The sequence below is a fragment of the Lepidochelys kempii genome, chromosome 1 (assembly GCF_965140285.1).
Source record: "Lepidochelys kempii isolate rLepKem1 chromosome 1, rLepKem1.hap1, whole genome shotgun sequence".
Taxonomy (NCBI): domain Eukaryota; kingdom Metazoa; phylum Chordata; order Testudines; family Cheloniidae; genus Lepidochelys; species Lepidochelys kempii.
The window spans coordinates 201663984-201680466 of NC_136380.1; the positions used below are offsets into that span (position 1 = coordinate 201663984).

Here is a 16483-nt window from a genome sequence, read left to right on the forward strand (position 1 = left end):
CCACCTCTCCTTCTGAACTGCCATTCCACCTACATTTGCCTAGAACGCTTAAGCTAATCTCTCCCAGGAGAGAAGGCGATGGGAGTTTGAGGCAATGCATTCTAGACTGAAAGTCCTTGCTTCAGGAATTTCCTCTCACTGGCAATATTTCTAAGCCCAAGAATAGGAACATTTAAGACCCAATCCTACATGGGGCAGAGTCAATGTGACTTCAGCGCAGGTTGATGGCACACAGAACCACACAGGGGGCACTCACCACACAGGATGGGGCACTTAGAGAGCACTGTATAATACATCTCTTTGCACAGACTTCTTGTTAACTGCTTGCCTCAGCACCCTTGGCATTCAAACTACTGCCTAGACTTTCTTCGTCTTTGTCTTTTAAAGATGAGGTGCAGCTGGCTGTCTTGGTTTATTTGATACCTATATTCAGAAAATTGCTCTTAAGCTGAGCCATGTACAGAGCGCCCAGATACTCTGGGGAGGATCACCTTGTAAATGTTTGTTGTTTTTTCATGCACAAGTGATTGCACATGTAAAATAGTGAGTGCACGTTCCAAATCTGGTTTTGAAAATATTGTCCATAAAATTCTCTTTTCCAAATACATGTAAAATAAATAAGGACTCATGTAACCTGCTGTAATAGATTCAGATACCTGGTATCTGGATCCAGTGCTTCAACCACCTTACAAAACAAACCCGAATCCCAGTCTTATCCAGTGACAGGCATCTCAAATTTGAAGAGAATTTTCTTTTGCAAATTGTATGGTGCTTCCTTTTCCATTGTCTCATGTCTCTTTCTCTTTACCAGGTCACTGGGCCAGCTTTAGGGAAGCCTCCCGATTCTGTTTATTGGTTCTATTAAAATTGAGATCTCAAGAAGAGGCTCATAATGAATAAAGTCAGAAGGTGGCAGGAATGAATTGCCGCTGAAGTGATTTGGATAGCAATTATCCCAATAACTCGTTTGCTTCCAAGATTGGCCCTCAGGCAGGTTGTTTAAATTAAAAAAAGAAAATGATATCTTATTTTTTATCTAGTATTTTTATTGCCATGCCTAGATTTTCTTTTTATTGACCTCTGCAAACTTTAGCTGACTTCTGAGTTCTTGGAAGCTGTTTTTTCATCTTACTTCTTTTTCCCCTTGTAAATGTTACAATATCTTAAAACCACTCCAAAAGAGGTAAACTATGTCCCCTAAAAATGGAGACGGTGAGGGCTGACATAACCCAATGAAGGGATCCTGGTAAATTTCAATTTATTGAAGATCTGCTGTGTATTTCTGCCTTTTCAAAATCCAGTTCCAATTGCTCATTTCCTTGTTTTGGCGGGTTTTTTTGGGGGGGGGGTGGTTTGGTGTCCTGGATGAAATGGAAAAGAACATTTTAAAAAGGCCTGGAAATCTGTGCTGACCCATCTCTGAGTTAATACACTGAAAACATATCAACAGCAAAGGCATCTGGCCTATCTGGTTGCACTGGGCCTTGAGTCTTCCAGGTCCCCAACACCCTAAACCCAATTCACCTCATAGAGCATCACCGGGATTCTTTGCCTGAAGTCCTGTTGTATCCCGGGGTCTGCTAGAGATTTGCATTCCCTAATTGCTGTCCTCCATTGAGGCCTGGGGTGGGGTTGGGGTTCCAATCAGAAGACAAGCGGGGATGAGGAGAAAAACAGCTACATGAAGATGAGGAACCCCAGTCCTAGGTAGGGAGGGAGCTGGTGGGGAGCCATGCACATATTACTTCACAGAAGTTAGAGCCAGCCTTGCATACCTGATCTGTGAAACTCTCTCAGCTTTCTTAGGCTGACTGAATAATCACAATCTTATCACAGAAAACTTCCTGGAAAATATTCTGAAGATAAGCGGGCCAAAAAAAGGGAGAAGGGAAAGGCTGATGAGGCCTTGCTGATGACATTATGGAAACAACATACAACAGGCTGGGAAAGCTGGTCCACAGTGTGGAATGGTATTTCACCAGCTCCCAGCGACTCGTCAGTACATTGGTGTACTCACAATCAGATGACCCTGTGTGTGCGGGCAGGTTTGTTGGTGACTGTGATGAGTGGGTGAGGGCTGGGCTCAGAGGCGGAACAGCTTCAAGGTTCAGGCAGGGAAGGCCTGGCTTGGCGCTGCATGCACCCGTCTGAGTAATCTCATTCTCCTCAGACGCCTTCTGGTTTTCAGCTGTCTTGGGTTTCTTCCTGAAAATAAACAAAGAAACCTTTGAAGGGACTAACTGCATATTTGGGAAAAGGCATTTTTAGAATCTGTTAAAGATAACTTGCTTTTTTTCTCTCTCCTTAAAGGGTGGTAGCAGGGAGGACTCCATGCCTCTTGTTTGGAAACAAGCTGCTCCTTGTTTTCACTCTGATGCAATGGCCCTGAGACCACATTAAAGCATACAGACCAAGTCAGAAGCTCCCCATTGTGTCCCTACTGACTACATATAAATTAAAACCTGTCTGAGTACTTTACACAGTCTGAGCTCCATGTGACAAATATTGATCAACGCTGTATCACTCTGAATTTAAAGTTATACAGAAATATATAGCAAATGTATCTGGAAAACAAATAAACACTGTTGTTTCCAGTTCAAGAAGTGTGAAAGTTAAGCTGGCTCTTTGTGAAGAAGATTATGGGTGCAGGGGGCAAGGATGGTGAAAGGGGGTAATTTAGAGAGGCAGAGGTCATCTATGCAGGTGAAGCAATAAGATTTGGAACCTTACACAACCAGCAATAGCCACACTGCATGTTGACTTCCTCTACCTCCCTTAAAAGAAGAAAGCCCTTAATTGCTAAGTCTAATATTTTTACTTCCTTAGTGCACTCCATCCAGGACCTCAAAGCACTTTGGAAACATCCAGAATGAAGCCTCAAAAATCCCACGTGCGGTGGGTAAGCATTATTATCCTCATTTTACAGGTGGGAAAACTAAGGCATGAAGAGGGAAAGTGACTTGCCCAAGGGCATACAGCAAGTCTGTCACAGAAAGGAAAAAAGCCCAGATCTCTGTGCTTTAAATCCTAGAAAATGCTACCTCCTTCTTTAGAGAAGTAAGTTACAGCTGGAGCTCTAATTGCAGTGTTTAATTTGCAAAATCACTGTCCTGGAGAAGCAATGACTTGTAACTTTTGGCCAGCAGACTGGCTGTCCTACTGTATGTCTGGATCCAGGCAGGTGCAGTGCTCATGGAAGTGAGCAGAAGGTTATGGGGGGTAAACATAGCAATTCAGGTACTACCTGCCTTGATGGCAGGATGTGTCACATACTGCTGTTCATAGGTACAACCTAATGAAACCTGATTTCAAAAGCTCTTATTTGGCCTAGAATGATGCCCACTTAAAACACAAATAACTGTTGAGGAATAAAATGTTTTCTCTATAACAACAGCTATGCATTATTTTTCACCCAGGGAGATCTTCATTTGTGTTACAGAAGCACTGAAGGTTCTCCTGTTGTTTTACCCAGTTTCCCCACATCACAGCACCATTCTACAGAGCACCGGACCATCCATCACCGTAATTCCTTAAACGACTGGAATGGTTGCTATGTCAGCAGCCCCTTCTGAAGTGCCTATTGCCCTGGTAAATGTAAATAAACAAAACAACCAGATTTCTCCTATAGTCTCCACCACCAAAATCCCCACTCAATGTGTCTTGCAAAGATACAGGCTCATAAAGACAGCAAAATCATACCTTTGAGAAATAGTCCTGCCTCTTGCCTATCTTTTTATTTAACAGATTTTACAAAACCTGTTCTAGGGTCCAAGCACCAGAAAGGGGGGGGGGGGGGGCGAAGAGAGAGAAAGAGACACACACAAGAAAGAAAGAGCATCTATCACGCAACAGAGAGCAAAGCCACTTTGCCATTAATCGAGAACATTGTCTCCGGTTACATAAAAGAATTATATAAGCCTGGCATATCTGAGGGCATAGCATGTGGAAGCTCTTGTCAAACCTTGGTGGCTGCCAGTTCTAGCTGGTCACCTTCAGAGGGCAGCAAAGCACCATCTGGCTCCAGGCTACATTGCAGTGAGACAAAACCTCCCTAGAATCTTCCTCCTGGTCACCATGCCAGAGGTTAGTCTGCCAAGCTGCTGCTTTTTCTTTTTCTTTTTTTTAAAATTCTTTGCCGTAAGTGTTAAAATTACACACTCCAATGAAGTGTCTCCTCAGCTGGAAAATGAAAGCTCAAGTGAAAAAAGTTAAACAGGCCCGCCCTCAGCCCTCCCCCCCCACCAATAAAACCCAACCGAGCACCCAAACCCAAAGTAAAACAATAGAAAAAAGGAAGGAAAATGTGAAAAAGAAAAAGAAATAAAGAAAAGGCAGACTGCATAAACAAACACAAAGCAAAACTGGGTGAGTATACACACACAGAGGCATGGAGAATCCAGGCCAAGCACCCCGGGTTTCCTCATGCCCTAGTGACTGCGTTCAGTGGACAAAACTACATGGCTGCAGGCACCTGTCTTGTGCTGGTCAGTTCTGCTTGGACCTCCCAAATTGGATGAAAAGCACAAAAACTTTTTGGTTTTCCCACTGCTCATGTTTCTGTTTCCAAAGAGGCTGCTCCAGGGTTTTAGACGGGAGTTTTAGGTGAATCGAGGCTGAGTTAGATTTGTTGTTAACCCCAGTGGTGCTGGCAGCTTTAGTGTATTTTATGTTGGGGGAGCCACCCTTCAGAGGCTTTCCCACTGCTCATGTTTCTGTTTCCAAAGAGGCTGCTCCAGGGTTTTAGACGGGAGTTTTAGGTGAATCGAGGCTGAGTTAGATTTGTTGTTAACCCCAGTGGTGCTGGCAGCTTTAGTGTATTTTATGTTGGGGGAGCCACCCTTCAGAGGCTTTCCCACTGCTCATGTTTCTGTTTCCAAAGAGGCTGCTCCAGGGTTTTAGACGGGAGTTTTAGGTGAATCGAGGCTGAGTTAGATTTGTTGTTAACCCCAGTGGTGCTGGCAGCTTTAGTGTATTTTATGTTGGGGGAGCCACCCTTCCCAAAATCAGAGGCTTAGCGCAGTGGCGAATACTCTGTGCCATACACTATATGGTAGGGAACAACATATATTACAAATATGTTGAAAATTCTGATCTCACCGACACCAGAGTAAATCTGAAGTAACTCTATTAGCTTCAGTTGAGTTATTCCAAATTTGTAACTCAACTGAAGCTAACAGAGTTACTTGACTAACTGAGGCAAGAACTGCATCACTGTAAACTGCATGAAAATCAGACAGTTTTGAAATATTTTAAGTATACTTCATAGAGAAAGGTCTGAAAAATAAATTGAGCGTCTCAGCATCTCAGCCCTCAAAATTCCAGCATGCTTGAAATCTGGATACCAATTCTGCTGCTAAAATCTACTTCTGGTCACACAGTCTATTGCCACATGGCAATTTATTTTAGAAACTTGAGTAAGGAAAGTATACCTTTTGTCCATGAGAGCACTTCAAACATCCTCACAGGCTAACTCTTGTCACATTTCCTAGGGCCTGTAGAGAAATATCCCCCCTTCCGCTCATTCCCGGTACCTTCCTCCCTCTGCACATGTACATACACACACAAGTCTCTTTCATAGCACTGTTAGTTGTGAAGCTTTCAGGCAATGCCAGTTCTTATTCAGCCAGTAGTGGATCTGGGGGGCCAAGGTAGTTGGAGTGGCTGTACATATGGTGTAGTAATAAACATCCGTGGTAATAAACATCCGTGGTAACAGATTTACAACAACTAAGTGTTTGTCGTCACCTCAGTTAATCCGAGTTACAACTCAAGTGTTGCCCCTAACTTATGTCCCATCCTCACCCACAAAGCCTGCGCTCGAGTGTGTTGATGCTTTTAACTTGAGTTGGTTGACCCATCATAGAGTACAGGTGACAGCTCATATTAGCACAATTTGTCAGCTGCTAACACTAGTGCACACTAGTGTGTTGCTAATCCAACCACTCTGTGCAGCTCAAGTATTAGCTTGCAGTGTGGCTGCTCTCCCTCAGACTAGGCTAACTTGAGAGGAGTTCACTCAAGTGTCGATAACTTGAGTTAATTCTGCAGTGAAGAAATAGCCTGAGTGCCATGTTGCTAAATAATTTCTACTTCTCTTGCATCACAAGCACTCAGAATCAAGTACAGAGGCAGACCAGAAAATGTTTTAACTATAGGCTAAAAAAACAAAGAGGAGTTCGGTGGCACCTTAAAGACTAATAGATACATTTGGGACAAGCTTTTGTGGGTAAAAAACCCACTTCTTAAGATGCATGGAGTGAAAATTACAGATACAGGCATAAATATATATCGGCACATGAAAAGAAGGGAATTACCTTACAAGTGGAGAACCAATGTTGAAGGCCAATTTAGTCAGGGTGGATGTGGTCCACTATAGGCTGTGGCCCCAGTGACACTATGGATAGCATCCTCTACCCCCATCTCCAATCTCTTTCCTCTCTGAATGGGTTTATTTGCTACCATTGCTCTCAAGGGAGACAGTATATTATCAGGAGGCCCTCACAACAGAAACTATTCCAAATCAGAATGCTGTGGCCCTACTACATGTACTCAGTGGAAAGGGAAAGGAGGCAATGATGCTGTCTGGCACCAGGGAAATAAGTGTTCACAGCATTACTCCTCTCCTTTCTTACTGATCAGAGAGCTTTCCCTGTATCTAAGTAACTTAAACACATGAGAGGGAACCAGCAGGAGGAGGGAAGCTCAAGTTAGGGAAACATCAAAGCCAACTTAGAATTTAGAGAAAACGTATTAGAAACAAGGCTTGGCACTCACTTTGATCAGAAATTACCTATGTAGGAGCCCAGGCACTGAGGCCTTATGAATGGTCCCCTCCCCATTTCTCCAATCCCCAAGCTTAGACTCCTATAGTCAGTGCTATGGACAGGCAGCAAATCCCAAACCGTTTATTACACAACGTGTTCTTATCTCCTTATTCCAGGAGGTAAATTGGAGCACTGTCTCACTTCAGTCAGAAGTTTCAGAATGTGACCGCTGGTTGGCTGTGTCAAAAGGAATGGAAGAGCTGGATTTGGCTGGTGCATAAACAAATGGGAGAAGGAGGCAACAATGGCTGTGGTTTGGGTTTGGTGGGAGGGGCAGCTTCTCTAAGTGACCGTAGAGTATTCCAACGTCATTGCAGTTTGTACATCTTCCCAGATTCTTCCTCTGAGCTGGCTACAGTACTTAGCAGTACCACATAACAATTTCACCTGTGGGTGTCAGTGTAATGCACTACTTCAATACATGTGATCATGTTGCCTTCTAGTAACAAACAGCCTATTTACTGCCAGCTAACAGAGTTACTCAGTTTCATAAGGCTATGAATCAGGCCCCAGGTGCGGGTGGTACCAGGTCTGATCCCCAGGGAGGACCACGCTCTTTCTCTGTATGTGGTTGTGGTTTATTGTATTAGCTCTTCCAGACATTGAAGCTGAGTCTGAAAACACTCAAGGCACCATCATCATCTTTATCCTCATTATAAAGGAAAACAGGGCCAACACACTGGGGGAAGGACACTATGGTAGATAGCCCCGATGTATAGAATCATAGAAGTTAGACATGGCGAAGACTTATTTATCTTACTCAACTAGTCAGTGCAGGATTGTTCCTTAGAGTTCATTTAGTATGGTGTCATCCAGACTAGTTTTAAATGGCCCTTGTAATGAGGCTTCTACACAATTCCTTTGGAAGACTCTTCCACAGCCAGATACATCTTTTGGGAAGTGTTTCATGATATTCACCACTTAAAATATTTCCCCTTCTTTCTTGGCTGTATAATCTTCAAATATCCATAGACTGTTATCAAGTCCCCACCATGCATTAATCATCACTTAACCAAACTGCACTTATTTAGTAAGTCTTTCAAACTTTTCTTATAAATCAGTCCCTCCAACCTCTGATCCTGCCAAAGTGCCAATATCTTTTTGGTAACGAAGTATCCCCCCTTTTATGTATATAAGTACTGCAGTGTTCTGTCATAAAGGTCTAGAAACCTGACATCTCACAATAATGCAGCTACAACATGATTTTAGGTACTGAATGTAGAGTAGCGTAATTTTTTGTGTCTGTCTATTTTAAAGGCAGAACGGATCAGAACTGATTGGGTGTGGTAGACTCAGAGCTATATAGGTAGGGAGAACTATTTCCTTGTGTCAGGATGCCTCTCAAACTCAAAATTGCACTTAGTTTTCTTGCTACCATATTGCATTGCAAACTCACACGCAATTTGCTGTCCAGCAATCCTCCTCAGTCTCTTTCAAACATTACGTCTCCCCAGGTTTCTCCCTCACAACAATTATCTGTGTTTGGGATTAATTTCCCCCAGATGTATTAACATGTCACAACAAGCAAACCTCTCAGTCTGGTCTCCCTCACACACAGGCAATTTAGTTTGCTCAGCTGCTAGCATTTCCCACATGTCAGCTAGCGAACGTTTGAGACCCTTTGAAACAGACATCGGCCCGAGTCCCAGTTCTTGAAATGGACCCAAATGCTCTGTGTCTGAGGTTCTCCACTTTAGAAGCATATCAAACCCATTTCAACTGATGCAGGTTATTGAAAAGATTCAATTTCTCCTGGTTACTCTTCAGTCCAGCGTGATCTGGGATTAGTGTGTGAGACAGGGCAGCTGAGTGGTTTCTTATGAGTTTCTACTAGTTACTTCTTTGAGCCCCATCACAGAGCACAACCCACTACCAAAGAGCTGAACTGAGCAAGGTATAGGTGAGCCCAAAGGTAACCAAGATGCCTCAGGCCCTTCAGATCAGCATCTGTTAGCATGGGGAGGTGGTGAGTTGGTAAAGGTGGAGGCTGAACTCTCCAGCCTCTAGAAAAGGGACTTATTTGTGGGCAGGGCTGGGGTGCTATGGCAGCAGAGAAAATACAGAGCAGGTGCCTTTCACATTCTCTAGAGTAAAGCTTTTCAGTGATAACTACAAAGATGAATTATTATTTAATGGTCAAATTATGATTGCTCCTGTGTGAATGCACTGGGAAAGGGAGGTGACAAAAAGGTTAGAATGAGCCCTGCCTTCCCTAGTGCATCTGTAAAGGAGGCAGTCATAATAAGGCCATTTGCACTCCCTGAGCACAAGGGATCAAGCAGAGATGCCACATAACTGTTGATAGTGGGGGGCGGGGGGAGGGGGGAAGGGCACAATTTAAAGGTTCTGGTGGTACGCAGCAGGGTTCAGGGCAGGGCAAATAAACCCTAGCAGAAATCTGAGGGGGGGCACATGACCCCAGGTGACCCTCTGCATAGTCAAGGATATGTTAGCATTGCTAGCAGCACTACACACCCGAAGGAGTGTGTCTGGATGGGCTGGGTCATGGTTAAGCCCTGCTCCCTGGAATATCAGCTAGTGCTTGGAGGACAATGCCAGGGGATTGCTAATGATGTAACAAAGACTGCTACTGACTGAGTTTCCACCCTCCACACTCCAAGTATTACACCTAACAGAGGCATAATGTCTCCCTCCAGCCACTGTCCCCTGATGAGGAGCATCTGTAGTACCCAAGCAAGCATTCCACTGGCTTTTTGAGTCATAATTTGGCATTAACATAGTTAGTGCACACAGTATATATATATATAAAGATCGAGACATCTGGCTTTTCCGGTTTTAAAAACATAGGAGAGAGCAAGCTATTCATCAGAATTTTTAAGCAATATTTTTTGAGTGTTTCACTACACATTCATCTCCCGCCTGCATGTATGATACTCATGCCACTCCTGATATCAGTGCTTCTCACTGTGAGTCCTGACCCTCTCTCAGATGTGACATTGACAATATGTGATGTGTGGTTAGAAACTGACTATGCAAGACAGAGAGATGAGTATGTTCAGTTAAAAACAAACCAACCAACCCACCCTGAGAGGAGCACAGAAGTCTGACCAGATACCTGACTACAAAACTAAGATGGAAAGATACACAGAATTCTGAAAGCAGCACCACAAAAAGTTACAAGAGACAGAAAAATCTGAACAGAACACAAAACTGGGATGGGAGGTAGGGAGACTTGATCAGAATGGCACGGGGATCCAGCCCGAGCAGGATAAAACTATAGTGTGAGGCACAAAAAGCCTGAGCATTGAAGCAGGAAGCTACAAGTGAGAATCAAGTCAATTTCACTAGAGCAGTAAAAACAAAAAACAAAAAAAACCCTATAGTAAGAGGAACAGAGATCTGTCCATTACTGGTTAAAACTATAAGATTATGCCCTCCAGGGCAGCAGGTAAGAGTTCATTTCAGAACACTGTGAAACTACAAGAGACAGAAAACCCACTGAGAACATCAGGAAGCTTCACTGAGAAGCACAGAGTCCAACCAAGCTTCTGCAAAACTCCAGTGACGCACACCGAGACCCAGCCTGAATTATACAGAACTACAAGAATCATTGAGACTTGACAAGAGCAACTCAAAACTATAACGAGCTGCAGGGAAACCAAACTGCACTGCACGGAACTGCAACAAGAAATAATATGATTGCACCAGACTAGTAACTCTACAAAAGACAAAGAAATCTAATAAAAAAACAGGGCAAAACACCACTGAGAGACATGAAGACACCACATTAAACTTGAGTAATAGGCAGGGGACTCCTACCAGAGCAGGGCACAGCTAGAAGATGCAAAGAGGTCAAACCACTGCTGAACTACAACACCAGGCCAATACTTACCAACTTTTTTACTGGTTTGTTTTTCACCCCACTTACTTCCCAGGTAAATGTGTAATGTAAAATTTAGTTTGTGTTAACCAGCAATGGCCAGGTGTTGAAGGTTTTCGGGTGTTTTTTTGTTTTTGTTTCCTTTTTGCTGAAACAAGAAATCTTTTGTAGGACATAAAATTTACTTACAGTGGTTTCCAAATGGTGTTACTCTTCAGGTAAATCACTCCAAGCCTTGGCCCTAGTGCAGACATTCATTGGGGCAGGGGAAAGAGAGAGGCTGTGTCTGTACTGGAAAGAAACAAAAGGAAAGGAGATGGGGGAATTGTTAATAATTTATCAAGAGTGAGAGAATTTGCTGCAAGGTTAATCAGTATTCTCCACATCTATATGGCAGAGTGAGGCCTAGCAGGGCAAAATTCTGTCCTCTGTTACATCTGGGAAACCCCAGCTATAAATGAGGATAGATTCCGGTCCCTCATCTCCATGGCCTAACCATCCAAACTATTTTGGGTAGGTAAGATAGGGGAAATCAAGCAGCAAACTGCCACACAATAGAATTCCTTCCTGGTCTTGCAGGTTGCCTGCTATGACTGCAGCTGCACTGAGCAACAGCAGGAGCCCTAATGTAGAAGGGGCACCAGAATTTTTCCCATCATGTGATCTAACCCTGCTCAGAGGAGAAGACAGAAAGAGCTGCCTCTAAGCTAAAATACAGATGAAGGAAGGAAAAGGACCTGCCTTTCTCCTCCTGCTTTCTTTGTATCACAGAAACAGTGGCTAAAATAAAAGTGTATCAGTCCAAAGGCAGAAACTCCACCTACTTCCTCATTTGGACACCAGTGGGTGCTACTTTAGTGACAAAAACCAACCAGGGAGATAATTTATTCTCAGTCTTTCAGCTAACATCAAACCTTAGTAGCAGTTTTATATCTTAAATGTCTTCTCTGGAGGCCATATGCTGCCCTGAGGAGGAGGTAAACTCAATGAGCTAATACAGAATGGGCCCCCAAAAAACCCTTCAGAACCGAGCATCCTTGATATTTGATAGAAGGGGGAATTCAGTATCCAGACTTGACTTTTGCAATGGTTCCTGCTTTTATAACTGGCTTGACCAAATCTCTGGATCGGAACTCTACGAAATATGGGGATTTTTGAAATCTTTTGTGATTGAATCCATGACTAGACTAATAGGGCTTCTCTTTCTCTAACTATTATAATCCTTTGGTAGTTGACTGTGGAGGATGGAAGTGTATCTTAAACCAACATCCAGATGACAAGCTAAATCCTGCTCACTTTACTCATGCAAGTAGCTCCATGGACATCAGTGTCTCCAATCCTGCCCACAATGGTGCTACTTGCATGAATACAGGATTTTCAGTAGGATCAGTGAAGAAAAACGAATATTTGCTTTATCAGCAAAATCAAACAAACCCACAGGTGAACAAAAATGTTACAAAGTGTCACTGTTATTTCACAGGTAATTAACATTACTGAGCATTACTCTGAATGTATGCTAGGAAACTCATCACAATAATATTCAAAACCACTAATTAATAGAGCAGACACATTGGAATGAGTGCCTACCAATACAATTAAGTATTCTCTCAGTGCATTTTAGATGACACTGTAATACTGCATTTCACAAAGCATACTTTCAGGATCAGTTTAATGTACACCTTTTGTAATAATGACGGCTAATGGCAAGCTGGATCTGTATAGACAGACGATGCACCACTTGGCAGTTACACTTCACAGGGGCTCAAGCACACATTTTCTCTGAGGTTCCAGTTTTTGTAGGCACACACCCCTCCCTAAAGTTTGTTTTGAATTTCATATTTAAACGAATCTGAAAGCTCAATACAAAACTTATTCAGAACCACTGAGTTTAACCTATGTTTGGAGTGGAACCGTAAGTCAGTTCCTGATTTGCTTGAAAGCTTCACAAACCACAGTGACAAACATCAAGGGTTGAATGTCAAGGGTGTAATGATGCCCAATATGTGCATGGTTTTAGATTTCATTCATTTAGATTTCATTAGATTTCATTTATATTTACATTCAGCATAAGATTTCCTTTCAATTCTTCTCCCTGCTTACCTTGTTTTCCACACACCCTTCATCTCCCCTTCTATTAATTTCAACCTTGCTTTCTATGTACATTTCATCCATGTCATTCTGTCTTTTATTCTGCCCCTCACCCCACCTTTTTAGAGTCAAAATCCTGAAGTCCTTACAGAGGATCCAATCATACAGTTTATCTGCATGTTTAACTCCCACAGTAGATTTTCAGGCCCCCAGTCCTTCTTCAGCCAGACAACATGTCTATTGTCTAGAAATTTCACACAAGTCAAGTCTAAGGGGTGACAGAGTTAGCCAGATGTATTTTGTTACATCTCTTTTTTTCTGTGTCATTTGTTGCGCCTCTGGTGTTTAGGACTCTAATCTAATAGATCCTTGGTTGTGGCATGGCCAGCACTCACCCTGTGGTTCATAACCAAGCATGGCAGGAAGAAAGGATGTTGGGGATGGGCTGTTCACAATCACATATGGTCATCAGGTATTGAACTCCCATTGACAGTCAACTGGATTTAGGAGCCTTGCTCCCTTAGGTACTTTTGAAAAATCCACTCTGGGTGAAGAGTATGAAGAAAATTGTAAGTCTCAGAACACTTAGCCAGCTTCATAGTTCCTTTCTTGAGAGCTTCTTGCATGGCCTGAACAGCTTGGCTGTTTTCGTTCAATAATATGCATTAATCGCATCAGACTAGTAATGATTAAATATTAAGGATTTAATATTAAAAAATGCTGTAGTGGGATACATGACACAACTGATTTTATTTAAAATACAAAATCAATGAAACTGAAGGTTGATCAGACCTGGGGGCGGGGGGACGGGACTGGGGGGGACAGACGGACAGACAGACACAGCAGGGAAAGCAGCATCCAGAAACACTTTAGGAAACGGGTCTTGAGCCAGATGGGAAGGCCAACAGATGACATGGATTTTGGAGCATAAAACATCTTTCACAAATAACAGTAAGGAAGCAGGGGACTGGGTGTCAGGATTCCTACGTTCTCTCTGTGATTCTGCCACTGACTCACTGTGTGAGTTTTGGAAAGTCACATAGCCCCACTGTACCTTGGTTCCTTCTGCTATAAAAGAAGAATATTAACATCTACTCCAGAGGGGTGCTACGAAGCTTAATTAAGATTTTGAAGACACTGAGTTTCTTCCATGAATGCACTATGGAAGTACAAAGAATTAGTTAAAAACTTTCCATTAATGTTACTAACTTGGGTATTTTATATATATTTATACATATTTACATGTATTCCAACCCACCCAAATCTTATTTAGTATTTTAGAGGGAGGACAACACATTAATCATTTCATTATTTGTATTAAAGAAGGTCCATTCATGACAGCAGTGAGGTACTTCAGATTGTAATTTAAGAGGTGCACTTTAGGTCAATTTCTGTGTTGGCTTCAGTAGAGTTGCAAGGGACATAAAGTCAGCACAAAATGTGGTCCTTTATAATAGTGCTGATGATTAATGGGCTCCTTTACCATAACTCCACATCCTGATGCTCTGATCCTGCTCTTTCCCTTTCTGTAATTTGTGTCTTCAACCATCTTTATTTGTTTGCTACCTTACCTGGACTGTTCATTAATCAGCACCATCGATCAGAAATGGTCTGTCAAAGCCTATTATTTAAATTTCACATAAACAGGTGGTGTTCCTACTCTGCTCCTAACACAGTACACACAAGCAAAATAATCTAGACTTATCCACTTTCTTGTGGTTTCCTTTCTTGTTAACTTAAATAATAGCAAACAAAAGCTTCCTGCCAGTTCTTGGACCTGATCTTGGCTGTTTCCAGGGGTTGTTTCTTGCAGGGCCCCTCTGTCTCTGTCCCTAACTCTAGTTCCTTTTGCCTCAGGCACCCGACAACTCCTTTTCTACTCCCTGTTTGGAGATAAAAAGACTCACATGATCTAGATGCCATGGTCAGTCAGCAAAACAGCTATGCATTTCTGTGCAGGGATTCAGTATCTGATATCCGGATCTGGGGTAATTCTCTCTCAGTGATACATGGTCAAATGGGTTCAATTTTGTAGTCAAAAGCTGATTTTTGAGATTGACAGTGCTGCAAACCTGCACTGGGATCTGAAAATCTTTGTTTCTTTTGCCTCTTATATCATAACCAGCGAACTAGTTTGTTGATGATGTGTGAGGCAGCAAATAATTCCACTTGCTGTCCTCATGTGGTATTGATTCTGCAGGACTAAATGGTGGTAAGAACTTGCTTATGTCATTAAAAGGAGCAGATCTGACTCTGAACACACATAGGGCAGATCTCTTGAATAAGAAGGGACTATTTTTACAGCCACTTTCCTGATCAGAGAGATATTTTAAATCTGGGTTGTCCAGGCCAAGTATAGTTTTGGTCTTTGTCATTATTACTTTCTGGAACTGGAGACAACCAGAAACATATTTGGCTGAAATTCTTCAAGCAACTGCAAGGAGACGGCGCTATCCAGCATATCAGGTTCAAGAGCTGTCTAGTGGCACAAATGAATGATTCTAGGTCCTCTAGAGTAGGAATGATACTGATCCTTTGGAGCGGTACGATATGCACCCTGACAAATATGTACTGCGGACATCAGTGTAGAAGTTGGGCCCTCCTCCGAGCAGTCAGTAGATAACCAGCTGTGCTGCTTTGCACCAAGGAGGGAGAGGAAGACAGAATTCTCTGCGTGTGTGTGTGTACTACTGCACACAGTGCACCTGTACAACAGAGGGCAGAACTTGAACCTCAGAAAACATGAAATCTCAGGAGCACAGAGCCCCCTGTAAGAAGACCAGACTGTGGTTTGTTCATAGCAGATAGAGCTTTAATAAATACCACCAAGGAAGGGAAACTTGCCTTTCCCCTGCCCTGCTAGGAGCATTGTGTATCCATTTCAGACATGTGGTCCTGAAACTCAGACAATCATTCCTCCATGGATTGGATATTTGTAGGTAAACCATTTAAATGAGATGTACTGGGATGCTGCTTTAGTCTGGTAAAGGCCAGTTTCTCATAAATATATCTTTGTAAAAAGTACGGGAGAGAAATACTTTCCTTCGAATCCCAAGGGTTCCTATCAAAATCTGGAACAGCAATTCATGTTTATAGTAAAGGCTGCATCATGTTCCCAGTATTTGTCATACAAAATCTCTATTACTTATCTGTATGTATTTATCTCTTTCCCTAGCCGCCACCCCCTCCCCCCACTTTTTTATCTGACAGTGTAACATTTCACCATGCTTAAGCAGCAATTCTTTGCTTAAGCTGGAATTTGGTATATTTTTAAAAAAAGTCCTGATCCCATCATAATACACTGAATTGTCAGTTCCTGAAGAACTAGCAGGCCAGAGAGGAGGATTTATCAAGGGGCTCTTGTGAATTTTTGTGCTCCTGCGTCACTGATTGGATTGACTCTTAAGTAGTGTTCACGGTCAGTATCTGATATTCCTTTTCCCTTTGCAATGACAGTTCCCAGTTCAAAGTCTCCCCTGTCTAAAGAACAAGCCCCTTCCTGCCAAAATCCCACAGAGTATAAATGATCCCTCCTGCCACAATGTGCTGCTCTTCATTGTGTCAGCTCAAACACCAATGGCCCAACACTGTGCTAGCAGCCACTGGAAAAGTTGACTTTCATTTAAGATATAAAACAGAAGACCTGGCTATTTGCTGTTAAGAAAGATCTCATCAAGCCCAGATTTATGCACAGGCATAGAAAAGAAAAACTATCTCACTCACATAAACC

The 16483-nt window shown here is 42.6% G+C and overlaps 1 protein-coding gene across 11 annotated transcripts in view; it reads right to left on the reverse strand.

Moving 5' to 3' along the window:
* The window catches only part of ZBTB20 (zinc finger and BTB domain containing 20), a 669002-nt gene that overhangs the window by 47644 nt on the left and 604875 nt on the right, over positions 1 to 16483 (reverse strand). For 10 of the 11 annotated variants that reach the window (XM_073308823.2, XM_073308794.2, XM_073308802.2 and 7 more), the window contains 2 exons: positions 10855 to 10956; positions 2018 to 2205 (listed from right to left, as the gene is read on the reverse strand). In XM_073308823.2, the coding sequence (XP_073164924.1) occupies positions 2018 to 2205; positions 10855 to 10919 (253 nt within the window). In that variant the 5' untranslated portion in view covers positions 10920 to 10956. Of the gene's footprint in view, positions 1 to 2017; positions 2206 to 10854; positions 10957 to 13148; positions 13292 to 16483 lie in introns of those variants that run through there. The other variant, XM_078848308.1, reaches the window with a different exon arrangement.